The sequence below is a fragment of the Sarcophilus harrisii genome, chromosome 1 (genome assembly GCF_902635505.1).
Source record: "Sarcophilus harrisii chromosome 1, mSarHar1.11, whole genome shotgun sequence".
NCBI lineage: Eukaryota > Metazoa > Chordata > Mammalia > Dasyuromorphia > Dasyuridae > Sarcophilus > Sarcophilus harrisii.
This window is the reverse complement of record NC_045426.1, coordinates 19,374,896-19,402,212: the sequence shown is the minus strand read 5'-3', so window position 1 is coordinate 19,402,212 and position 27,317 is coordinate 19,374,896. Positions and strand designations below refer to the sequence as shown.

Below are 27,317 nucleotides of genomic sequence, written 5' to 3'. Positions count from 1 at the left end.
AGGAGGAAGGGCATTCTACGCATGGGAGATGCCAGAGGAAAGGCCGGGAACCAAAAGATGAATTGTCTGGTTGGTAGAACAGACAGAAGGCGACATCACTGGATCTTGGAGTATGTTTGGGGCAGGAAGGTTTAAAAAGACTGAAAAATACAAAATCCTGAAGGTGATAGGAGTAGGAGGGTAATATGGTCGGTGCTTTAGGAAAAATGGTTAGGCTGCTGAGTGGAGGACCCAGTAGAGAACCAAGAAATCACCAGAGGCCGTTGCAAAAGTCCAGACATGAGGTGATGAGGACCTAGGCCAGAGTGGTGGGGACGGAGTGTCAGAGGAGAAAAGGGGCATTTTCAAGCCATGATGCAAAGGTAATACACAGGCCTTGGAACCAGATCAGATGGAAGGGGCAGGGGAGAGAGATGAGAGACAGGAGTTGGGGATAAAACTAGATTGTTGGCCCAGGGAGGACGTTGGTACCTCAATAGTGATAAAGAAAGCAAGGGGTGAGGAGCTTTGAGGGGAAAGATGAGTTCAAATTTAGATATAATAAATGTAAGATGTTTACTGATTTGCAAGATGTCTGAAAGACAAAGACACGAGCCTGGAGGTGAGCAGAGAAGTTAATGCTGGATAGGAAGATTTCAAGATCATCAGTTCTAAAGGGTACTGAGATCAGAAAGCAGATTCTTGGGGGATCGAAAAGAGAAGGAGAGGAGAGACAATGGAGGAACCTCTTTTTAAAGAGTTTGGCCACAAAGGGCAGAAGAGCTAGAGGATAATGGCAGAAGTGGAAGCATAAAGTAGGGAGGATGCTTTTCGGAGATGGGGGCGTTTTGTAGACAGTGGGGAAGGAATCAGTAGACAGGGAGAGACTGAAAATAGAGTAGGAATGAGGAAGAGGGCTGTTTCATGGAGGAGGCAAAGATGGAATGGGGTCTCTTGTGCAGGTAGAAGGAAAGGGACCTAAGTCACATGATTGCCAAATCCAGTGCTTTTTTCATCGCATCATACTCCTTAGTGTTCCTGAGCTAATCCTTAAAGGGAGCTAAATACTTTCAGGGACAAAGGTGTATGAGACAACTGGACAGATGTATGGCAGAGGAAAATCATGACCCAAGACTGGGCTGCAAACTTTGTAAGTATATTACACGAAGGGAAAAAATATGAAATGTCTGGAAGAAAAATCATGCAAATTCAGATTAAGAACTTTAAACACCAAGCTTCAAATTCGTATTTTATCCTACTGGTGATGATAGGGAGCTAGTGAAGATTCTTGAGTAGATGAATGGTGTATTCTGACCTGTACCTTAAGAAAATAATTACAATAGCTTTGCAGATGATGGTTTGGAGAAAGTAAGAGATGGAGAGGAACCCCAGGTCAATGGCAGCTATTCCTCCTCCTGGAAAATAGCTTCAGCACACTTTTTAATGTGTATTACCAGCCTTTTTAAAAGCCTTCAGTCATTCCCCATTATATTTTGGTTTAAAGTCAAAGAATGAGTAGGGTAATAGCAGTTACTCATGCATATTTCACTAGAAGAAGATGGAAAATCTGAATTTTAAATATAGTAACGTGCATAAGATAATAGATTTATAGCTGGGTGCCCCCATTTCCTTTTCCTTCTTTCTCTTAACTCTTTGTAGTCTGGCTTCTGATCTCATTCAGCGGAAAGTGTTCTTTTCAAAATAACTGATGATCTCTGTCTCTGATTCTCTTTTTTCTGCTCTCTCCCTCTCCCCCTATCTCTCTGTCTCTCTTTCTCTGTGTGTGTGGGTGTGTCTGTCTTTCTCTATCTCCATCTCTGCTCTCTCTCCTCCCTCTCTCCCCTCACTCCATGTTTTTTGTCTGTCTGTCTCTCTCTCTCCCTCTTCCCCCCCTACCCAATTTCTCTGTGTCTCTTTCTGTGTGTATCTCCCCCTTAAGTGACTTGCTCAAAGTCTCACGGCTAAGTGTCAAATGTCTGCTGCTCTGGACTGCAGGCCAGTGTTCTCTCCACCGCAGCCTCTACCCCAGTAATGTCTATCAGCTTCAGGTGCCTCCCCCTCCAGCCCATCCTCCATTCAGCCACCCCACTGACCTTCCTAAAATTCGGGTCTTACTGTATCGTCTCCCCCACATTTGAGGCCCCTCACTGGGCGCTGGAAGCTTCAGATCCGCGCTTTCTCGCTTTTCAGTCTCCTCCCCCTGACTCCCCTCCACATGCTCTCCAGTCCCTTGCCTTGGTCTCCCGGCTAGTCCTCTCGGGCGACATTTTCACGACAGCTCTGCCTCCCTCCTCGCTGCTGCCTCCTGGGTTCCTTCAGGTCCCCCCTTAAGTCACGAGGGCCCCCCAACTGCTGTGCCTTCCCTCAGAGACCCTCTCCCATCTACTCCTGGCACAGAGTTGTTTCCACCTCGTCTCCCCCTTAGGCTGCGAGCTCCCGGAGGACAGGAAGTGCCTTTGGCTTTTCTTTGTATTCCTCAAAGCCCAAGGCCTGGTCTTCAGAGGCCATCTCATTCAGCCTCCCTCTTTATGGAGGAGTCAGCGCACGAGGCGGTGTGACAAGGGGACACAGACACACAGAAGCGCTCGGAACCTAAGACGTCCTAGCCTGGTTCCATCTGTGGTTCCCTGCGGGTAGAGAACCTCTTCCTTCGAGTCCAGTCAGTTACTCCCGATTGCCCCTTCGCCAGACCTTAACTCCTGGACAAGCTCTCCTTCCGCCGAGCGACCCCAGAGCCCCCACACAAACGTCCCGCTTCTCGTCCGGCCCCAAAGCGAGAGTCTGGAACTCATTCCTCCTCCGTTCTACAGTGGGCAGAACGGCGACCCACGCGCTGATCCTGGCTAATCTCTACTCCTCGGGAAGGTGCCACGGCATGCACGGCTTCATCTTGCCCATCCGCAGCCTTCAAGACCACTCCCCTCTGCCAGGTAAAGTCCGATGGCCTGAGCTGCTGCCCCTCCGTTTGGGGGGTTAGGCCGCGGGAGCCAGCTCGCTGCCGCCGGAGGCGGTGACCCCGGCCTTCACCGGATCACCGTGCAGCCATCCTGTCTTCCTCAGGTGGGAGAGAGGTGGTGGAATAGGGGTGGGGGGGGAGTGGGAATCCAGACAGAAACCCCCAAGCTTTTTGTCTCTCTGTCTCTGTTCTTCTGTCTCTGTCTTTCTATCTCTGTCTCTGTCTCTGTCTTTCTATTTCTGTGCCTGTCTCTCTCTGTCTCTGTCTTTCTCTCTGTGTCTCTACGTCTGTCTCTGTCCTATCTCTGTCTCTGTCTTTCTCTCTCTGTGTCTCTGTCTTTCTATCGCTGTGCCTCTACCTCTCTCTGTCCTACCTCTGTTTCTCTCTGTCTCTCTTTCTCTCTGTATCTCTGTCTCTATCCCTCCCTCCCTCTCTCTATCTCTCTGTCTTCTGTCTCTGTGTGTGTGTGTCTCTTTCTGAATCTCTATGTCTTTCTCTGTCTCTGTCTCTGTCTCTCTGTGGGTCCTCTGTCATCTCTTGCTCTTTTTCAGGAATAACCGTAGGGGACATCGGGCCCAAAATGAACTTCGAGCAGACGGACAACGGCTTCCTCCAGTTAGACCACATCCGGATTCCCAGGGAAAACATGCTGAACCGTTTCTCCCAGGTAAAGGGTCATAATGCTAAAGGTCAGAGTGCCCCAGTCTTTATCTTTCAATAGTGACTTGGAGCAGACAGATTATAGTCTCAGAGGGAGAAGCTTTCAAATCTGAGACTTGAAAGAAACTCATTCATCTGGCCAGCATTTATTAGGCTCCTACTGTATGCTGAGCACCAATCTAGATGCTGGGGATACAAAGTGAAAAATGAAAAGGTTCCTGCCTTTAGAAAACTTGTACTCTACTAGGAATGATGCATTCTGTGGAATATCTTTAGCAGGATCAAACGTCCATCCCTGTTTATTTCCAAAAATCAGGTGATGCTTTGGAGGGATGGGGAGCTCAACATAATAGGTGATTAATAAGTACTTCTTGACTTGGCTCTGGCTTTGTGTCTAGCATCTCGCACTGTACCGGCACACAGTGGGCCCATTATAAATGCTTGTTGGATTTCTTTCATGGTTTGAGTAAGGATCATGTCACTCCCCGGGAGTGAAGGAAGCAAGCACACGAATGCAGATGGCTTTGCTTGTTTAAAAAATAAGCTTCGGCTTCATATTCATTTCCTCAGGAGAATACAAGCTCCCCTAGGACAGGTGAGACAGACAGGTCCTGCATTCCAATTCTGCTCCACACTGCCTGTGTGACTTTTGCCAAGGCACTGGACATCCCTGAGCCTCAGTTTCCCCATCTGTAAAATGAAGCCATCAGACTGTTTCTTCTCTTAAGGCTTTCCAGTTCTAAAGCTGTAACCCTAGAGAAGAGGCAAAGGGGGCTTGTGTGCTCTGGTCTTTTCTTATGGCTCTCGCACCCCCAGATTCTATGGGGGTGCCGATGACAGGCCTTCCTCCTACTTCCTCTCTCTTGCATTCGGCGGGGCCGGCTCCCGAGCACTCGGTGCCCTCCGTCACTCATTCTCTCCGTCTGGCCCCCAGGTTTTACCGGACGGGACCTACGTGAAGCAGGGCACCCCCCAAAGCAATTACCTCACCATGATTGTGCTTCGGGTCCAGCTGCTGGCCAGTGAGTTCATCCCCGCCCTGGTGAAGGCGTGCATCATCGCCACACGCTACTCCGTGGTCCGGCACCAGTCCAAGATCAAGCCCAGGTAGGGAGGTGGCGGCCCTGTCCGTCCCCTCTCCAGCCTCCCAGAATTGGCTGCAAACAGGGTGGTCACAAAATCACCCATCTCAGCTGGCCAGAGGCTGTCCTATCCATTTTACAATCCAGGAAACTGAGGAGACCAAGGGAGAAAGTGACTGCTCAGTTCCCAAAGGGCGAAAAAAGCCAAGGAAGGATTTGAACTCAATCCTCTCCAACAAGTGTTTCTCCATAATTACTCTGTGCCTTCCTTGTCAGAATCAGGCTAAGCTGGGCCATTTTGTAAATCCCTGGAGGAAATATAGAGCTCCTGTCCCCCTTCCACTGAATTCTGGAGAACTGAGCTCTTCTAGGATGGAGTCAGAGGGCGAGGAAAGCATTAGCTAGAGCTTCATTCTTGATTTCTCTGTCACCCCCACTTCTTCTCACCTTCCATTGCATTATGACCTATCAGGCAGCCAATAAGCTGCCTTTTATTTATTATTTTTATATATTTATTATATATATGTAATATATAATTATATATTTATTAAGTCCCTGTTGTGTGCCAGGCACCTTGTCAAGAGCTTGCCAAGAATTAAGCAGGTTTAAGAACCAGATGGACTGGAGCTATGCTCCCCAACCATGATTTAGAGGGATGGAAAGAGAGGAAATAGGTCTAGCTGGGTGCAGGAAGGATTGAGTCTTGGGGCTTTCCACCCACCCATCTGCAATGTCCCAAGGGCACTGCCAAGCCCAAGTTCACTCCCTGAGCAAAGCCGATTTATCCTTTTTCTCTGGTCCGCGGGAGCCTCTTGACATCTGCCCCAAAGTGTGGGGGCAGAAGAAGGGAGAGAGAAAATCCTGTCTTGCCCAAAGCTGGGGGGCAGAGGAGAAGATGCTGATGATAATGTCCCGAGGTTTAGTGTAAGCTTTCCATATTTCCAGCCCCCTGTGGACAGCCAGTGGTTGGTCCCATTCTGAGAAAGAACTTTCTCCCACTACTAATGGAGGGGATGTTGAGCAGTTCTGGGATGGAATAGCTACCCTACTACCTGCTAGATTGTGTGTAAGAGCCCCAGCATCCCTGGGCTGGGTTTTACCCAAAGAACATGGTCCGAGATGGGAGGGTGAGGGAGGAAGACAATGGTGCCCTTTTATGAGTTTAAATGCCCATTTCTCCTCTTAATTGATCTGCAGCCCACTGCCACGCTCCTCCTGCTGCACTGACTGGCAGGAAGGCAGAAGCATGCCCTCCAAATCTGGGTTTAACAAATGGCTCCCGAGAGACTAGTGGGGCTGCTATTTTTGCTAGCAAGCCAGGTGCTTCTTCCTCTGATCTGTTTTTTCCTCTGAATGGCTCTGCTCTGGTCAGCAGTTCTTAGGTAGTAGGGGAGGAAGCTGAGAAAGGCTGCAAGAAGGGGCTGGTTCTCAGAAGTCCTGGTTACATGGAGGAGCCAGGGCAGAGGCGGGATGTCATGGACTACGGGGAAGGCGGGACCAGGAGTTAGCATTGGCTCAGTAAGTTGGGCAGACGGGTTCCTGAGCCAGATAGATCAATAGGAAGCAGGAGGGCAGAACGGTGTGAGTGATACAAAGTCCAGGGATCCTCAAACTATGGCCTGCGGGTCAGATGCGGCAGCTGAGGACGTTTATCCCCCTCACCGAGGGCTATGAAGTTTCTTTATTTAAAGTCCCACAAAACAAAAGTTTTTGTTTTTACTACAGTCCGGCCCTCCAACTGTCTGAGGGACAGTGAACTGGCCCCCTATGATGAGATGAGATTTCTTATCTCCTCTGGATCCTGATACATGAGCTTCACCAGGGACGCAAGTGTTTGATCTAAAAACTCTCCCATCAGATGACAGTACAGGGGGAAAGCAGTAGCCCCTAAGACAGATGCCTTGGAAGTCAGTCCTCCCCCTGACCTTCTGATTATAGTTTAGTCACCTAAAGTCTGGTGACTTTGGGCTTGATGTGATTCTCCTCGGCCCCCACATCCATAGGAGGAGGCATTCCGCAAGATGTCTTCTGAGGTCCCTCTCAGTTGGTCATTCCATGTACCCATGGGACACAAGCAAAACTGTGAACTTAAGGAATCAGATTGAACCCCAGTCTTTCCGGGACAAATGCTAACACTCCAGCAAGTACCCTGGCTTTGGTATAGAACCTTGCTCGGCTGCTGATGGCTTTGTGACCTTGACCTTGACCTCAGGCCTATTATGTCCTCTTTGGACCCTTCCTCTGTCCAATGGGATGTCCTCCAAGTCTCTCTCCACTCTGACCCTCTGATTTGTGATCCAGATAGAAGGAATAATAATACTTTTTACCAAATACTTTTACCATTACCATTTTTACCATCATCTGGAGTCCAAAGAGAGGCAAAATTCACATGTAATACTTTATAGGTGATAGCAGAAGATGTGGCAAGAGAAACAGAGTTCCATTTTACAGGTAGAAAAACTGAGGCCCAGGGAGCTCCAGCTACTGACTTGAGGTTACAGAACATGTTAGGGGATTCTTTTAGGTGCTCTTAATGAGCCAACTATAGCATAGAAAAAAACCATTTCACTGGGTACAATCCTGGGACTGCCTCTCACTTGTGACCCGAGTGACCCTGGGTCTCCATCTTCAAAGACAGGAAATGGCCCAGAAAAGCCCAAGTCCTCGGTTCTGCCCTGGAGCAGTCAGATTCCCAAGCCCCCCACAAAGACAGATTTGTATTGTGGAGACAGAGCCAGATTTCTTTATCCCACATGGGGTTTTCCAGGTCTGGCCTCCTGGGGAGCAACCACTGAGCCTCCCTGATTCCTAAGCTGTTCTGTAACCTCTCCTCTCATTCCCCTTCTCCCTCCATCCCCTCAGTGAGCCAGAGGCGAAAATCTTGGACTATCAGACTCAGCAACAAAAGCTGTTTCCCCAGCTGGCCACGGCCTACGCCTTCCATTTCATAGATGAAATCGTCATTGAATTCTTCAAGAAATCCTACCAAGAGATAATCAATGGAAATATCACCAACCTACCAGAGGTGAGTGGGGGGGCCAACACTGGGAATATTCCTGCTGGCCTTTCCCTCGTTCCACACAGAAGACCCCCCTGGGTTTGCATCTCCCAGGAATCATTACAGCCCAGCCCCAGGGTCTCCATGCCTCCCAGATAGGGCACTGGGCTCCCTTCCATCATCCCCCATTCTCTGGGTCTCCCTCTGTCTCTTTCTTTCACTGGGGTCACAAAAGAAGACAAAATACCATCCCTGCTCATGCTCAAGGAACTCACAGCTTTAGAACAAAAGGGCTCCTGGCCAGAACTGCTGGGAGGCTCCTGCAGCAGTGCAGACAAGAGGCAGAGTGATCATCTGCAGGTGGAGAAGAACTGAGATGGGCAGGGCTCCAAGGGCCAAAACCAGAAGGGACAGTTCGCACAAGATCTTAGGGCTCCGAGGGCCAAAACCAGGAAGGGACAGATCGCACAGGATCTTAGGGTCTAGAAGACGAAGGGACTCGGGAAGTGAAAGGACATTAGTAAGAAGCATCAGAAGCAGGATTTGAATTCGGTGCTCCTCCATGGAGGGGAGTGAGGACCAGATTTCTAAATTAGAATTATTGCCTTGGCAAGGTGGCCAAGCTCCATTCATTCATTCAACGAGTAGTTATTAAATATATATTATGCATAATATGGGGCACTTGCAGGGAGCATGGGAGTTCAGTGAAAGAGAGAATAAGGGAAAACTCTTAAATTCAACTTTTTCTGTCCAATGATTACTTCTTGAGTAGTGCAAAGTACAGTTACTGCCAGTATCCCCTAGGAGCAGAGATTGTAGGTGTGGACCACCACATCCAGCTTCTACATGCTGTTTTAACTGACCTGAGTTCAAATCCCAAGTCTGCCATCTACAACACATTTGACCTCAGGCAAACAGCTACAGTGCTCCCCTGTGAAGGGTTTTAAATGAAAAGAAGGTCATACTTTACCCTGGAGCAATAAGACCTCTCTGCAGCTTTTAGACCAGAGGAGAAACAGGAGAACCTAGCTTTAGGAATATAGATCTGGTAGAGAGTGGAAAATGGACTGGAGACAAGAGACCACAGGCAGGGAGAGGACTCAGACTGCCGCCATAGTCCAGACAAGAAGTGGTAACAGCCTGAACCCAAATGGCCGGCCTCTTGATGGAAAGAAGGAGCGAAACTTAGAACCACTGCAGAGGTGGAGTTGACAAGACTCAGACCTAACCACCTGCCAGGACACTGAGACAGACTTGTGCATTCCCAGGTGTCTGAGGAATGCCCAGAGTCTTAAACTAAGTCCAGCATCCTTTGGAATCCCATAATATGGTGCCCAGTGTCTCAGGGATGGCCACTGCCACCTGGTGAACCCCCTTCCCCAGATGGCTTGCTTAGGGATCCCCCATCAATGTCTTTTCCAAGAATGAAGAAGTTACTGATGATAATGGGTTTCATCTGACACAGGGTTACTCCTGTTCATGGTAGATATGCCCACTTTGGGGTTTTGCCATAATTATAAAGACTGATTGTATTCTGCATTCCCAGAAAAAGCAATGTTTGGACAGAAGAAGTTACATTTAAGAGTTTTCCCTCATTCTCATTCTTCCTCCCACTGCACTCACCCCCACCCCCATCTCCCCCATTCCCTCCTAAGTCCTGTCCATCTTCACAGCTTCACGCGCTCAGTGCAGGGATGAAGGCCATGATGTCAGACCACTGCATCCTGGGAGCCGAGCTCTGTCGGAGGGCCTGTGGTGGGCACGGCTATTCCCTGCTGAGTGGACTGCCCTCCCTGGTCACAAAAGTAACAGCCTCCTGTACCTACGAAGGAGAAAACACAGTGCTGTACCTGCAGACAGCCAGGTATGTCTGAAAGCTGGTCACAGGCCCATTCCCCAGGGAGCCGGACACCTTCCCAGGGATGGCCCAAAATGGACCCCTGCCTTAAAGGGAGCCCACCCCCAGGGGACAAAAGTAACTCAACTCTGTAGAGTCTGATTCCAGAGCTCAGAGGGGCTTTGGAGAGAACCTATTCCAATCCTTTCATTTTAGGAAAAAATACACGCACATACACACACACACACACACACACACAGACTCAAGAGGATGAATAAATGACTTTCTGAAGTTACAGGGAGTTCAGTGACTTAGAGTTGGAAGAAGTTTTAGTCATCTTATCTCATTTGACATATGGAAAAATTGAGGACCAGGGAGAGAAAGCACCTTGCCCAGTCCCCCATTTAGACAGTGGTCAGAGGCTGGACTTGAATCCAGGTTTTTCCAGGGCACCAGACTGCTGATAGGTGATAGAGGGGCAGACAGAGAGACAGAGCTGGCTGACCAAAGCTCCTCTGTAGTCATTGTTCTGATGCTAGCCAGGCTGCAGCAGCATGGGCGCCATGTTGCTTCCCCTCTGTAGCCATCACCGGGGACCTGGGGACAGGCTCAACATCACAGAGCTCAGGAATAGTAACTGGAGAATCTTGGGCAACCTTGATTTCTCCCTTTGCCTCCAGAGCACGTGCAATTTGAACTCACAAATTCACAATGATTTGAGGGAGACTTGATCCCAATTTCAGAAATTTTTACAAATGTAGTTTTACTCTTTCCTACTACAAAGTGATGACAGCCTAGTTCATCCAAGTGAAGGAGATCTGGGTCACTGAATAGCCTCAACAGACAGAAGATCCCATCTGGGTAGGCTTAGGCTACATTTATTTTTGTGGGATTTTTTTAATTGAAGCTTTTTTATTTTCAATTTTACTCTTTCCTACTACAAGATGATGGCAGCCTAGTTATTGAAGTGAAGGAGATCTGGGTCATTTAATAGCCTCAACAGCCAAAAGATCCTATCTGGGTGGGATTAGGCTACATTTATTTTGGGGAGGGGGTTATTAAAGCTTTTTATTTTTAAAACATATGCATGGGTAATTTTTTATTATTATTATTTTTTTTTTTTTGCTGAGGCAATTGGGGTTAAATGACTTCCCTGGGGTCAATGGGGAATTTTTCAACATTGACCCTTACAATGTTGCAAAACCTTCATTCCAAATTTCCCCCTCTTTTCCCTCCTTCCTCCCCTAGATGGTAAGTAATCCAATATATGTTAAACATATTAAAATATATAGGCTACATTTATGAAACCCAGGACAGAATCAGACAAAGGTCGATCTCAGTGGGCTTTGCTCAGGTCGGAGCACATCTGGAATATTGCACTGAATTCAGGGTACAACATTGTAGAAAAAACACTGACAAAATGAGACAGAAAAGGCCCAGCAGGATGACTGAGTCAACTTGAAACCCTGTCATTTTCTCAGAGCAACGTTTGTAAATGTTATCTCATTTAATCCTCACCTCAGCCCTGGGGGGTAGAATCATTTCCCCATTTTTCTGATGATGAAACTGAGCCAGACAGAGGGTTTTAAGCTGGAAGACAAAAGCTCTAAGGGTCACTGGCAAAGTCTTCCAGTATTTAAGGGGCTTATCTGTTTGACAGGACAGGACAGACCTCAGAACAATGAAAAGAAGCCACAGGGGCAGACTCTGGCTCAGTGGAGAGAGCCTATTCCCAACCAAATAAAGCCGAGCAGAATGGCTGCTCAGAGTGTAGAGAGGCTCACTCAGGCTGTATTTAACAGTGGGGGATGAGCAACGGCAACTCTGCCCACATCAGGTGGGAAACTGGGAAAAGATCCAAGGCTCTCCCTTTGGCTCTCGGCCTCCACTTGTATTTCTAGAGACTCCTGAGGGAGCTGGCCAAAGGGCCACTTCCAGATGGGAGCCAGGTGGTCGCTGAGTGGCTAATGAGGGCTCAGACCACCTAATCTCCTGACATCTCCTTCAGGTTCCTGCTAAAGAACTTCCTACAGGTCCAGTCTTCCCAAAGCACTCCGACCCTGCCTCAGTCCATCCAGTATCTCGCTTCAGCTGGGAGCGGCAGGTGTCCAGCACAGAGAACATCTGACTTCCTCAGCCCTCAGCTCTACACGGAAGCCTTTGCACACGTAGCAGCCAGGTCAGTGGGACGGAGAAGCCGTGCACTTCACGGAAGGGGCAGGTGTTCTTTCCTTCTCCTTGCAGAGGGCAAACCTTTCCCTTCAAAATCATCGAGTGTCCCTCTGAATTGGACCAATCTGGAGACGGACGTCCATGAAGAGAGAAGGGGGAAGGAGAGAGATGGAGCACAGACAGGAAAGGGGGAGAGAAAGAGAGACAGAGACTGAAGGGCAAGGAAGACAGAGGGAGAGACAGGAAAAGAGAGAGGGGGGGAGAAGGGGAAGAGAGAGATGGAGAGAGACAGAGATAGAGGCACAGAGAAAGAAATACAAACACAGACAGAAGGGCAAGGAAGACAGAGAGAGGGAAAGATAGGAAAAGAAAAAGGGAGGGGGGAAGGGGAAGAGAAAGAGATGGAGAGAGACAGACAGAGATAGAGACAGAGAGAGACAGATACAGACACAGAGACAGAGACAGAGATGGAGAAGAAAAGGAAGGGGGTGGGGAGTGAATTGCTAAGCAAGACCCACAGAACTTTACATTATCAGGTTGCCAGCCACATCCTGCCTGAGGTCGGGTGGGCACATGTTGGCACTCATGCCCACCAGGCCCAAAGGTCAGGCCCTGCCCGGCCAAGGGGAGACTCTCAGTCAGGAAGAGGCAGACAGACACCCGAAGGCAGGCGGGGGACAGAGCCCCTACCCAGTGCCGAGACTCAAGCCTGGACAGTGGACAGCAGCCTGGAGAGGAGGCTGAGGACAGGAGGCAGGGTCTGGGCCCCCAAGTTGCCTCCTGCTGGGAGGGTTTTCAGAGGGCCCTCACTCGGCTGGCTCAACTGGCTCCCAAAGACTCCATCATTTCTGGAAGCTGCTGGTCTTGTCCAACCCAAGCAGGGTCAGTTGGGGGCCAGGGGCCGGTCAGGTGGGCGTGTTCATTGAGTGACCAGCCAAGGTCTTGCACCCTTCTGACCGTAGGCAGGGCAGCAGGACAGGCTTGAGGGAAAAATTCCTTTTTCATGAGGCTGATTTTCTTCCAGTAAGTCAAGTCGGGTCAAGGGCCAACTGCATGCCTGGCACTGTGGACATAAAAAAAGGCAACACTAGGCCCTGTCCTCAGGGGGCTCCCATCTCCTGGGGGGCAGCCGGCAAACAACTCTGAACCCATGACAAGCGGGACAGATCACAGACACTTTATAGGGATAAGAGAGGGACAAGCCGGCGCTGCCCGGAGTTAGGGAGGCATCTCCTCGTCCTTGGGCCCCCCAAGGGTTGTGGGCGCACCGGACCCAGACTGAGCCGGGTGGTCTGCCCGCCTTAGGGCAAGGTCATTGCCCAGGTCATGTGAAGAGATGACGGGTCCCACGTCTGAAAACTGGCGCCATGGAACTAGTTCTAAGTACCACCCTGTGTGTAGAAGCTGTGGCTCCGTAATCCAGACACAGAAAAGGGGTGCTCTTGTGGGCCTCCCTCGCAGCAAATCCCCCGGCTGCTTTCCTCTGGTTGGTGCCCTCTTATTTCCAGGATGGTCTCCCCATGGGTTCATTTGAACCCAACAGCTCTGAGGCAGAAGGATCAGGAAAGGCTTCTAGCTGCAGGAGGGATTTTAGTTCAGACCTGAAGGAAGCTGGAAAGGGATGAGAAAGGGGAATCCCAGGACTTGGTGTATGCTTCCCCAAGGCCCCTGGGGGGGAACCTGGCTCCTGAGAAGTCCCTGGGTGAACACCAGAGGAGGCCGAGGGTAAAGCTGGACATGGAGGAGAGCTAGCGCTTAATGTCCCAGGGACCGGGTCCCGGGCTCAACCAAGGCCAGATGCCAACATGCGTCTGGGCCAGCAGAGATGGGCCCGATGAACGGACGCTAACGCACACGCTTTGTTTCTGCCTTCTGCAGGCTTATAAGGAATTCGGCTCAGAAACTACACAATCTGACCAGCTCTGGGATTGACCAGTATGTGGCATGGAACCAGACAGCCATTCTGCACCTCCAGGCAGCCAAGGCAAGTCTTTCACTGGCTAATGGACACCTCTCTGGCCCACTCTGTCCTGTCTCCCTCTCTTTCTGCTGTCTGTCCTCTGTCTCCTATTTTTCTCTGTCCTGTTTTTGTCTCCATCTTCTATCTCCGTCTATTTCTTGTCTGTCTCTATCCAGTTCCCTCTCGCTGTTTCTGTCTGTCCTTCATTTCTCTCTTTCTGTCCTCTGTTTCTCTCTCTCTCTCTCTCTCTCCCCCTTTCTCCGTTTCTCTTTTTGTCCTGTCTGTCTTTGTCTCTATCTCTCTGTCTCTGTCTCTTTCAGTCTCTGTCTCTGTCTCTCTCTGTCTCTTTGGTTCCCCCCTTGCCGAGGCTGAAAGCTGTTCCCTCACTCAGGGAGCATTTATCAAGCACCTGCTATACCCAGGGCACTATGCTAAGCACTGGAGATATAAAGAAAGCCCCAAAACAACTCCTTGCTTCTGTGGAGTTTATTGTTGTCGTTTGTCCTTGGTTCTTGAAGAGACCCATGACATCAGAGAGGGGATCCAATAACATGCACAGGATCTGGATTTCAGTGGGGGGAGGGCTGGGCCAGGTCAGCTGCTCACTTTCCCCTCCAGACCCTTCTGGGTCCGTGGCCAGATATAGATCAGGATGGCCAGAGACGGCCATTAATGAGCTAACGGAGGAATTAGTAAAACTATAATAATGGAGAACCTCAATCTGACCCTCTCAGACCTAGATAAATCTAACCACATCATACCTCCTTCCACTTTTTCATGGAGCTCTCAGAGGAGATGTAGCCAGGATAAGTTGGAGGTGCTCTCTGAGGGCACCTTAGGGCTCAGGATGGGCTTCTTTCAGAAGGTAGCTGAGCTTCAGGGGAGGCCAGGCCAGGAAATGCCCAGAGCTGAGAGCAGAGAGGCTGGTGAATCCCAGGGGACGGGGAAGGGGCCAGATTGTGGAGCTGTGGAAGCCAAACCCAGGGTTTTCTGTTTGATTCTGGCCTGGAGGTAACCGGATAGGGAGGTGACATGTCAGACGAGCGCTCTGGCCGCCCACTGGAGTCCGGTCTGGAACGGGGAGAGCCCTGAGCTGGGGAGACTGCCCAGTAATCTGCTGCAGTAGTCCTAGCACCAGGGGCAGCTGTGCCAGAGGAGGGTTCTCTGAGGGCAGAACTCACTGAACTTGGTGTCTGAGAGAGAGCGGTCAGAGGTGGAAGGAGGAACTGGGGATCACATGGGGCTGGGGAGGACGGAGCACCCACTGAGACCCAAGCATCTTACCTGGGAGCCCAGGCTAGGATCCTGCTGGGGGGACACTGCCACCTCGTGGCGCCTCAGCACTATTCCCACCTCTTGGTCAGAATTCTGCTGTCTGCTGGCCAGGACCCGGGAGAATAAAGCCTCGGTCCCGCCCCCAGGCAGATGGCCGTCCCAAGGGACCTGGATCAGGGAGAGTGTAAGTGCGGAAGGAGAGAGACATACAGAGAGAGACTGAGAGGAGAGAGAGACAGAGATACAGAAAGAGAGACAGAGACAGAGAGAGAAAAGGAAGAGGAGAGGAGAGGAAAGGAGAGAGAGAGAGAGAAGACAGAAAAGAGAGAGGAGACATGGAGAGAGAGGCATGCAGGCAGGCAGACAGACCCAGAGACAAAGACAGAGAGACAGAGAGGAGAGAGACAAAAGATGGAGAAACAAAAAGAAAAGAGAGGAGAGAGACTGAGAGGAGAGAAACAGAAAGGAAAGAGAGGGGAAACAGAGACAGAAAGAAAGGACAGAGAGAAAAAAAGAGAGAAGAAAGAGACAAGAGATACACATAGAGGCAAAGACCCAGAGAAAAGAGAGAGACAGACAGAAAGGAGAAATACAGAGAGAAAAGAGACAGATACAAAGAGAGAGAAGACGGGCACACAGAGAGAGAAGAGAGACAGAGAGAAGAGACAGAGAGACAATGAGGAGAGAGACAGAAAAAGGAGAGATAGAGGTAGGAGAGAAAGGGGGAGGAGGACAAAGAGAGAGAGGGAGAGAGACTCAGAGATTCAGAGACACAGAGACAGAGATAGAGAAGAGAGAAACAAGAGAGAGGAGACAGACAGACAGACGTTCAGGAGAGAGGCACACCCCGGAATCCTGGAGGACCCTCTCCAGTTTTCCACTTCCACCTTCTGCATCAGGGATCCCTGGGTACCCCCAGGACCGAGCAGCCGGTCAGTGCCCCCTCCCCTTTGGCTGTCGCTATGTGGGACCAGAGGCCCCCCAGCCACCGCCCTCCTCCCTCCTCCCCTCCAGGACCCCCCACCCAAGGAGTCCTCAAAGTCAGGTCATGGAGGCGCAAATAAACTAAAGGCTTTGGGGACGTGACCAAAAAGTCCCAGAGTCAGAGAAACTCTCTCCAGGCAGAAGCTTCTTTTCACGAATCCCAAGGGGCCCAAGCGGACAATGCCTGAGGGTTCCCAGCCCCGGAGAACGCCGAGGGGGTGGCGCTGCTAACGGGAAGTTCCCAAAGCCTGGGCTGCTCTCCCCTGCGCTCCCCGCACCTGATAAAGGCGGCAGGTGACATCTGGGGGCAGGCCTGGGCTCCGCACCTTTAACACACCGAGGCCTCAGTTTCCCCATCTGTAATGGAGAGGCTGGACGTTTCCAATGTGGCTCCCGGCTCCCTCCCCGGCTCCTGTGACTCGGTTCTACTTTTCCGTGGTCAGAGCCGGGCAGTGTGGCACCTGCCACTGGTTCCCACGGGGCTGGGGGGTCGGGAACGCCCGGCTCAGACTCCTACTGGCTTTGGGACCCTTGGTGACTTACTCAGTTTCCCCGCTCACAAACTACAGACGATGGGAATGCCGGCGGTGTGAGATGGCACCTTTCAGGCCTGGAATCTTGACAAACCTCAGCTCCTCTCAGGGGAAGGCAGGAGGAAAATCTGGGTCATGTGGCCAGCAAAGCTCCAGATCTGAGATGGCCCCGGCCCAACTGGTCCCCGAGCATCTGGAGCAGAAGTGAGGCAGGGGAAGGAACAAGGGGCCCAGGCAAAGCCTCCAACGGCAGAGCTGGAGAAGTGGCACAAAAAGGAACATGGGTTGGAAAAGCGCGAGAGCAGAGGGCTGTGGGAAAAGCCTCAGCACACGCCCAAGAAGCCAAGGCAGCAGTAGCTGCATCCATTCAGCCCTTCAGCCAATCAGCGGCTCCCAAGTACTATTCCCCAGGCTCAGAATGTGAACCAGAGCTTCCTTTCAAAGAGCTTCCATTTTACCAGAGGGACCCAGTGTGCTTAAAAAAAGGAATATGGTGGAGGGCAAGAGCACTGCCCCGGGGGCGTCAGGGAGTGGCCCCTGAACCCAGCCTGGAAGCTGGGGGAGGCAGCGGGGAGGCAGGGGGGAGGGTGCAGGAGAGCGAGATCCGGCAGACGGAGCGAGTGCAGAGGCTCAGAGATGGGAGGCAGGTGGGGAGCAGCGACTTGGCGGGGATATGAGTGTGGGGATGTGAGAAACACCGTCTGCAGCCAGATTGGGAAAGGCTTTAAATAACGAGCTGAGAAGTTTGTATTTTCTCCTCAGGGAGAGAGGGGCCATAGAGACACACAAGCAGGTGCTTGCAAACATGATGGAGGCAGCTGTGAGGAAGGGTGGGAAAGAGGGGGTAGGAGAAAGGGAGTGAAAACCGCCGAGGGGCCGGGATGGGAGACCAGGGTCACACGGCCAAACCAGTCAGACTTGGCCCCGGTGTGGGACGCAGGAAAGTAAGTTGGGCCAAGAAGCCTCTGAGGACACAGACCTGGGGCCTGGAAGGACGGATGTGTCAGCACAAAGAGGGAAAATGTGATCTTGGACATGCTGAGATGAACTTGCTGATGGGACATCCAGGAAAGACGTCTTGTAAGCGATTATTGAAATAGGCCTGGAATTTGAGAGAGAAGTGAAAGCTGCGTCTCATCTCCAGAGGTAACTGAGACCAGGGCGGAGATTACTGAGGGGGGCAAGAGTGTGTGTGTGTGTGTGTGTGTGTGTGTGTGTGTGCGCGTGCACGCAGCCATATAGTACAGTTGACTTGTATTATTGAACTTGCCATCCTCTAAGACCCCCAGATCTTTTTCCTATAAAGTGGCTTCAAGCTGTACTCTCCCCTATCTTGTACTTGTCATTTTTTAAACTCAGATATAAAGATTTACAGGGCTTCCTATCAAGTGTAATATCACTAGATTTGGTCCAGGATTTGAGATCTTTGTGGATCCTGAATCTGTTGTCCAACATGTTAGTTTTGTGAATTCTGCAAATTTGGGAAGTTGAGATATTGATAAAAAGGTTAAGCAAGGGCAGCCAGGTGGCACAATCAATAGAGCACCAGCCCTGAGGTCAGGAGGACCCGAGTTCAAATATGGCATCAGACATTTAACACTTCCTAGCTGTGTGACCCTAGGCAAGTCACTTAACCCCAATTGCCTCAGGGAAAAAAATGGTTAAGCATACAGGCACACTCATAGGCCCCCCTTCAAATTGATACTGATCAATCAACTAAGGTTTTACCTCCCACTCATCAGATAGGCAAAGATGCCCCAAAAGCGCACATTAATATAGCGCTCTGATAGAGCTCTGAATCGCCTGGCCATTTCGGAAAGTAATTGATCCACGAAGCTTATACCCTGAAGAGATCAAAAAAAGAAGAAAAGGGGCCCTACAGACAAAGATACCTGGAGCAGCCATTTTGTAGAAGCAGAGAACCAGAAACTAGTGGGGCACCTGTCAATTGGAAAATAGCTGAACAAATGACAGTATTTGTAGATAATGGAATACCATGTGCTCAAAGAAATGCCCAAAGGGATGGCTTCAGAGAAAGCGAGGAAGATCTGAATGGCCTAATGGACTTGAATGGACTTCCTAAAGTAAGCAGGAACAGCTTTATACAATCCAACATTTTAAAGACAATTTTGAATGGCTTAGGAAATCTAATCAACTAAGACTCCAGAGAGCATGTTCCTCACTCTCGAGCAGAGACAACAGGTTCAAGAGAAAGAATAAGAAATCTGGGCTTTGTCAGAGTCAATTCAAGGGTGTGCATTGCTCAGCTGTGAATATTTACTGTTGGACTTATTTTTCCTTTTGTAGTTGTTGATGTTCATTTGGTTTGAAGGGAATTAGAAGTAGAGAAAACAGATGCTTATTGATTGAAAACAAAACAAAATGGGGGGGGGGGGGAATTGACATTGATAAAATAATGTGATTTGGGGCTGTATAAATAAAAGCAGTGTCCAGAAAGAAGGAAGTGATTGATTAATAAGACAGGGGACAATCGAGGTGGCAAAAGGCTTTGGGTTCATATTATAAGAGGTTTAGTTTAAGGATGTTTGACCTAAGAAGAAAAGGGGACACGATACCTGTATTCAAATATTTGAAGCCCTGTCGGGCAGAAGAGGGGTTGTTCTTGCTTTCCTTGGTTCCAAGAGGACAAAGCCAGGAGACATGATTGGAAGCTTCAAAGAGGCCCATTCAGGTCTGAGTTCCCTAATCATTAGAGCTGCCCCAAAGCGGGATGCACGACCTTGGAAAGGGATGGCTTCCTTCTCTCCGGAGGCCTCCGGGCAGATGCTAGATGACCATTTGTCAGCCTGTTGGAGTGGCTTGGCCATCTAATTGGCCATCTGGATGGACCCAGAAGTCTCTTCTAACACTAAAAGTCTTTGATCCTGAGATTATCCCATTCTGCCACATCTGGAGTGTTTTCTTTGGTTCTAGGCACCATATTTTAGAGAGGACATGGGAAGCTGTATCCGGTAGAATATGAGCAAGATGGCGAGGCGACTAAAGACCTCACGAGGACCAGTTAGAGGGAGCCGCCATTTGGCTATAATAAGTGGTGACAGAGCCACTGGCTTTAAATATTGGAAAAACTATCATGGGGAAGTCAGATTAGATTTATTTGGATTGGTCCTAGAGGGGAAGAATTTAGAACCACAAGTGCAGATTACAAGAATATGGCTTGTTTCTTATATTTACAAAAACCAAGGAAACCAAAAACCAATCATGGAACTGTCCAAAAGACCCTGGTGCTTCAGGGGACAGTGAGCTCGCTCTCAATCGAAGTCTCCAAGCAAAGGCCACAGTCACTTATTGTAGACCTAGAAGAGAAGATTCCAGGGTTGGCCCAGAGCTTCTTGAGCTTTTTTACCATCCACAGGTCTTTGGGCAGCTGAAGCCTACAGGCCACTTCTGAGAATCATACTCTTATATGCAGAAAATAGAATGCATAAGATTAGGAAGGAACCCAGTCTTAGGGTTTTCAAAGTATTTTGAAAAACAAGTTCAGAGATGGCAGCTTCTAACCCTGCAGGCCCTGGTCCCTAAGCCTCCTGCCAGCTTTGACCATTGTGCAGCTCTCAGCAGAAAATGCCTACTTCCCTCCAGTTCTCTGTGTTAGCCAGAGGGCAACTTGGATTGAGGAACAAGGGTTCGCTCACACAGTTGCATCTTTTCTAGGCTCACTGTTACCACTTCACTGTGAAAACTTTTGTGGAATCTCTAAAAAAACTTGAAAAGGAACCCGAGATCTACCAAGTAATTAAGCGACTCTGTGATCTCTACGCTCTACACGGCCTTCTGTCCAATCTGGGTGACTTCCTATACGATGGTTACATGTCCAGGGCCCAAGTCGAGCTGGCGACCGAGGCCTATTTCAGCCTCCTGTCTCTGATCCGGTAAGTGGAGAGAGCCCCCCCCCGCCCCCAAGTGTGGAGTGAGAGGCGGCGGTGGGATGGCACTACTAGTCTCTTATTCATTATGATTACTGCCAATAATAACTGCCAGCGTTCCGACAGCAACTAGTGGTTTGGAAAGCATTTTCACGCGTTCTCCCATTTATATGTGGCACCAACTAATTCCCCCAAACAGGATCAGTGAGAGGATATTTTCATGGCATTTGGGTTTTGTCACATTTGAGAGGGAGGAAAGAGAAAGGAGCGTATTCTTGGCAGCCGCAGGAGGGAGGGAGATGTGGTAAATGGCACAAAGGGCTGTTTCCAGAAACACAGATTTCATTAAGGGAACAAGTAGGATTCCTGGGGGAGAGATGGGAAAGACCCAACCCATTCTAACGACTTTAAAGAGACGTTTTATACCATAGAACCGGAAGATGGCGTCTCCCTAAAGCCACACAAACTGGCACTGTGACTGGGCGAGCCACTCAACCTTTTCATGATCTGGGCAGCTAAGACCATAAGCTGCAAAGTAGCTGCCCTCCTGCATTAGGAGACTTCCCCATACCGAGAAATCCCAAATCCAGGCCTTCTCTCATTCCCTAATACAAGGAGAGGGGCCTGGTAGGGAATCTGCCATCAGCAAGCTCTAATAAGGAGATGGCAGCATCAGAAACTGGCCGAGGACAGTGCTAAAAGAAAACTATTTCTCAAGAAGGCGTGTGTGTGTGTGTGTGTGTGTGTGTGTGTGTGTGTGAGAGAGAGAGAGAGAGAGACAGAGAGAGACAGAGAGAGACACAGAAAGTGAAAGAAAGAGGGGAGGAGGGAGGGAGAAAGAGAGAGGCAAAGACAGACACACAGACACAGACACAGAGAGAGTCAGTATACATGTAGGAGAGAGCCCTGGCATATCTGGAGCCAGGAAAGGATGGATTTGGGGAGAATATGCACTAGAGCCCATTTGGCTCCATTTTCTGGTCCTTAGTCACTATCCCAATTCACTTACACACAAATCCCACGGCCATATTTGTGTGACCCTCCTGGACAAATCCCTTCATCTTTTTGGGCCTCCCTATAAAGCGAGTGGGCTGGTCTCTTTCAGCCTTAAATCTAGACTCAACTAAGCCAAAGGCAGAAGGGGGGAGCATTCAGGAGCCAGCTCTGCATGTTCCCGGCTGTGACCCTTGGCTGTCCTGGGGGACATCCGGGGTCCCGTGGGCTCTAACACTACTAACCCAGCCTCCCCTGACCAAGGCCCAGCATGCTTCACTGCAGGGCTGCAGAGAATTGGGAGAACATGGTGAACTTTAGACAAACTCCACGGGATCAGGTTCTACCAGAGGGCCTTTTATCTTCATGTGTTTACTATTCTCCTCGGCTTCTGTTGGTGGAAGCTGTCTGTTGTCACGCAGCTTTAAAATTTTCCACCAGACTTTCAAAATGGGATAAAGAAGAGTTCATGTTTGTTCTCAGCTCAGGAAATTATATCAACTCCTGTTACGGCGTGTTACCTCTGTACAAAGGTATTTCGAAGCGATCAATTAGTAGGCAAACACGAATCCTCCTTTACTTTTGGGGGTGGCAGTGGGGGAGAGGCAAGCCAGAACCTATACTGTAATCTGTGCTGGGAACTCGTGGCATGAAAACTCCCTCCACTGATGCTAATAGCAATTCCTCTGTAACTCAGTCTTAGAGAGTTGCCGGGAGCACCAACAATTTATGTGACTTGTACAGGGTCATACTGTCAGAATGCATCAGACTCGGATCTCGAACCCGGATTTTCCAGACTCAAAAGCCATTAATGTTTTTATTTATATGCCACACTGCTAATAGGGGACAAAATTTTAAAGTGAATGGGCATGTCATATCACCATATCCATTTTATAAGACATGATATTTATAATATTCATAATACATGATATAATACAGTGATAATGCTATTGGTGCTTATAATATTAATAATGAACTGAGTTAATTATTAATAATAACCCACTTTACATCCTTCTCTAGAGTTTAATAAAGCTCTTTTCTCACAAGAATCCTACAAAATTGATATTCAAGTATTTTTTCCACTTTACAGATGAAAAATATGGGGCTCTGTATAGTTGTTACATTCTCAACTTAAAAGAAGGAGGTTCAGGACTTGAACCCAGACCTCGGGTCTTTTTTTGTATTAAACAACAAAGATTGAAAAAAAAGAAACTGAGATTCACACAGTGCCATATCAGTATGTGTGAAATAATTTTCTTAAATTTATATTTATTAAAATTATGTAATTATATAAAAATATATTTACATAATTTCTTAATTTATATTCAATAAGAAATTTTGTTCTTAGTGAATAAAACAGATAATGTTGGAGTTTTCCTAAATATAGGCACATTGCTGCCTCCATCATTTTCTGCCCTCCTTTCTCTGAGCCTCGGTTTCCCTAGCTATAAAATGAGGAACTTGACCTAAATGGGTTCTCCATCTATTGTCCCATGCTCACCCCATTACCATTTCCCAAATTATAACCAAATTAACTTGAAAACAAGTCACCCTTTTTGGTCCATCCTCCCGATAGTGAAATGGAACAGAGCTGCACCCAGTGATCTCAAGTGGCTTTGGATTGGGCAGAATCCCAGCTGTCTGGGGGCTTGAGCAGTGTGAAGTCCCCTGAGGCTGATCTGTTTCCGGGTCTCACTTAGGACGCGGTTCCCACAGAATGCCTCTTTCTGGCCGGAGCCGATTTTCTGCATTCTTCTACACTAAGACCTCAGAGGCCATCTGTTCCTCCGCTGTACAAAGCTGGGACCAGGCGGGATGACCTCTGCGATGGCCTCTAGAGCAGCGACCCCAAGTCCTACTAAGTGAGAAAGGGCTGGAATGAGGGCTCTACATCTGCTGCCCCAAGAACCTAGTGACTTCACTTGAACCTCATGAGAGGACTGCCCCCCCCCCCAATGATGCAGCTGGAGACTCTGCACAAATGGGTGTCAGGTCAGCAGAGGGAGCATCCACCTCGGTGAAACCCCAGATCTGAGGCAAATTTTCTAAAACTAAAGCAGCCATTGCCTGTTTGGGGGCAGACGTGATTATTGATAATACAATTTCTTAGGAAGCCTAGAAATAATAAATTATATATAATAAAAAACAGATAATAAATAATAAAGTAACAAAGTCTAAAAATAATAAATTACATATAATAAATAACAAATAACAATAAAGTAACAAAGTCTAGAAATAATAAATTACATATGATAAATACAAATAATAAAATAACTTGTAGGTTCCTCTGTTTGACCCTTACAACAATGCTTTAGAGAGGTACAATTATTATCTCCATTTTGCAGATAAGGAAACTGAGGCTGAGATGTCAGGGAATTTGCCTTGGATCTTACAGCCACTAAATGAATGAGGCAGGACTTGAGTTCTGGCTTCCTTCCACTCATGCCTCCTAGCTGGTCGTGGCACCCAGAAAAATTGTGTCAAAAGCAGCAATGATGTTTGCCAATCTAGGATGTGATATAATAGAGTACATAGTTCTAAGGGTTTCTAATGATCATCCTGGAGAGCTCACAACCCAAAAGGGGCCGTACTTGGGCAAAAGCACCATTGCTTCATTCCCTGGGTACCAGGATGCTTTGGATATGATGGATACTGTGGCTCCAACTCCACCAGTATTTTTATCCCCCTCAGGAAATTGCCACAGGTCCATAATCTGAAAGATCCGTATCAACTCCTATGTTCTCTCTCTTAGGAAAGATGCAATTTTATTAACCGATGCCTTTGATTTCTCCGATGAGTCCTTAAATTCCGCACTTGGCTGTTATGACGGAAATGTCTACGAGCGGCTGTTTGAGTGGGCCCAACTCTCACCGACCAACACCGAGGTAGGGAGTGCAACGTGCTATCAATTATGCAAGAGAAGGGAGAACGAGCTCAGAATTTATCTCCTTGTTGTCTCATTTTAGAGAAGGCAGAAGAGACAAGCCACGCCATGTGATTTTTCAACCTAATGGAAATCAATTAAAAGTATTTTAAGCACATAGGCAAGAGGGAGGGGTCTGGGCCCACAAGGGGCTCGGAGCCAGGAAGTCACAGCGAGGGCTACAGAGCCGGCTCTAAATCTGGGCCCAGAGCATGGCAGAAAGGCAGCGGTCATACTGCAAAGGAGCCACCGCTCAGGACAACTACCCTTAGGTCACCAGCTCTTCCTTGAAGGGAGACAGACTTTGTGTAATTAGCAGTCAGGCCTCCTGGAAATTCATCAGAAAACTGTAGACGTAAGTCCCAAGGACAACTCCTCTCTCCTGAATACCAGGAATACTCCTTAATAACCCCATTTTCCCTCCTAGTGTTTAATGCAAAGATCTGGATTCAAATCCCAGCTCTGTCCCTTTTTAGCTTTCCAGAGTCCAGCTTCCTCACCCACACAATAAGCGGGTGCCAAGTCCCTTCTCTCTCTAAACTGATGCTCAGATGCTGCAATCTTAACACACACCAAAAATATGTTTTTAAGAACATAAAGTGATCTAAGGGTCGAACGGCTATTCTTTGGAGATTTAAGGAAAGATGAGACAAGAATCTCTAGAGGTTAAGATGCGATGGGGTTGCCAAATGAGTCACTGGAAGGAATGCCCCCAGCAAGTAAGTCACAAATCTTTCAGGTGAAAAAATCTATAACCTGTGTTGAAAGCTCTGTGACCTATAACCTAATTACTGTGACAGCAGATTTAACCTAAATGATTAAATCTTTGGGGCATCATGGAACCCCTTGGGCAATCCAGTGAACCCCTTCTCAGGATAATTTTCCATTTTTTTTAAATTTGCATTTTAATGTTTTTAAATGTATAAAATGAATTACATAAGAAATAAATGGAAACCAATCATAGTAATATGACTATTAAAAAACATATACAAATGGGTGTATGTATTCATACACATGTGTGTGTACACACACACACACACACACATATACATACACAAACATATTTTCAATTTCATAGGCCCCAAGCTAAGAGCTCCCGATTTAGAACAAGACGTCATATCCGTTGCCTATAGATATTTAAACATGTTTCACCATGCTCTGTAGCATAAATGTGTTACAGGGATAATGAAAGTGAATAAACATGACTTTTTTTTTTCCTCTTGAAATTTCAAAAAGGTGTCTTGCCACATCCCTGCATTGATGGTTCTGTGACTTTAATTTACACTTAATTTGCATTTCAACATGTCAATATCATGTCTAATTTTATTTTATTTTTTAATGAAATCACACTCCTCCCAGAAAGTTTCCATTCAGCACCGAAAGTGCCAGATCAGCTCTTTTACTTATAAGTAACTTGCCAACGGCAAGGACAGCGCAGTTGCTCCCTGGCAGATCGGGAGCTGGACACGGCCCGGCTGTCCAGGAAGGGTCAGACCCTGCAGCTGGGAAGCCATGCGGTGGAGTAGTCCAAGGTCTGGCCCATGAATCCTCCCCAGGCTGTGGGAGGAGTAGGAAGAGGAGGTTTGATCTGCACCCAGAGAGAGGACTGAGTGTGGATCACAACACAGCATTTTTACTTCGTTTGTTGTTGTTTGCTTGAATTTTATTTTCTTTCTCATTTTTTTCATTTTCACTTCTTTTGTTGTTTGTTTTAATTTTATTTTCTTTCTCATTTTTTCCTTTTTCAATCTGATTCTTCTTGTGCAGCAAGATAATTGTATAAATACATATGCACATATTGGATTTAACATATATTTTTACCATGTTTACCATATATTTAACATATAACCATCCAGGGGAGGGAGTAGAGGAAATGGGGAGAGGGGTATTGGAACACAAGGTTTTACAAAGGTCAATGTTGAAAAATTATCCTTGATGCGGGAAAACTGGGACATTGATGCATTGTTGGTGGAGTTGTGAACGAATCCAACCGAGATGACTAAAAACCATTACCTTTGATCCAGCAGTGTTACTACTGGGATTATATCCCAAAGAGATTATAAAGAAGGGAAAGGGACCTGTATGTGCACGAATGTTTGCGGCAGCCCTTTTTGTGGTGGCTAAAAACTGGAAACTGAATGGATGTCCATCAGTTGGAGAATGGCTGAATAAATTGTGGTATATGAAAATTATGGAATATTACTGTTCTGTAAGAAATGACCAACAGGATGATTTCAGAAAGGCCTGGAGAGACTTACGCGAACTGATGCTGAGTGAAATGAGCAGGACCAGGAGATCATTATATACTTCAATAACAATACTAGATGATGACCAGTTCTGATGGATCAGGCCATCCTCAGCAACGAGATCAACCAAATCATTTCTAATGGAGCAGTAATGAACTGAACTAGCTATGCCCAGAAAAAGAACTCTGGGAGATGACTAAAAACCATTACATTGAATTCCCAATCCCTATATTTATGCACATCTGCATTTTTGATTTCCTTCACAAGCTAATTGTACAATATTTCAGAGTCTGATTCTTTTTCTACAGCAAAATAACGTTTTGGTCAGGTATACTTATTGTGTATCTAATTTATATTTTAATATATTTAACATCTACTGGTCATCCTGCCATCTAGGGGAGGGGGTGGGGGGGGTAAGAGGTGAAAAATTGGAACAAGAGGTTTGGCAATTGTTAATGCTGTAAAGTTACCCATGTATATATCCTGTAAATAAAAGGCTATTAAATAAAAAAAAAAAATAGATGGAGGGAGGTCTGGAGAGACATTCACAGTTGTTAATTTCTTTGTGAGATTATTGGCAATTTCTATCCTTATGTTAATAGCAGTTGCTCTAATATCCATGTAAGGAATAATAGTATCTACCAATATGACCCTGAACAGTTCACATACCTCTCAGGGTTTTGGTCTTCTCTATAAATTGAAGGAATCTGGACTGGATGACCTTGAAATTCTTTTTCATCTCTGATATTCTGTGATTGTATGACTCATTAAATCAGGGCACAGGTAGATGGAGGGGAAAAACCCTTAAAAGAACTTCTTCTGGTAAGCTTTT

The 27,317-nt window shown here is 47.8% G+C and overlaps 1 protein-coding gene across 1 annotated transcript in view; it reads left to right on the top strand.

The window, feature by feature from the left end:
- ACOX2 (acyl-CoA oxidase 2) overlaps positions 1-27,317 on the top strand; it is a 48,581-nt gene that overhangs the window by 13,819 nt on the left and 7,445 nt on the right. The window contains exons 6-14 of the mRNA XM_031953372.1: positions 2,790-2,909; positions 3,487-3,602; positions 4,530-4,702; positions 7,540-7,702; positions 9,349-9,539; positions 11,521-11,691; positions 13,563-13,668; positions 20,112-20,329; positions 24,069-24,201. Coding sequence (XP_031809232.1) covers positions 2,790-2,909; positions 3,487-3,602; positions 4,530-4,702; positions 7,540-7,702; positions 9,349-9,539; positions 11,521-11,691; positions 13,563-13,668; positions 20,112-20,329; positions 24,069-24,201 — 1,391 coding nt within the window. The remainder of the gene's footprint in view (positions 1-2,789; positions 2,910-3,486; positions 3,603-4,529; positions 4,703-7,539; positions 7,703-9,348; positions 9,540-11,520; positions 11,692-13,562; positions 13,669-20,111; positions 20,330-24,068; positions 24,202-27,317) is intronic.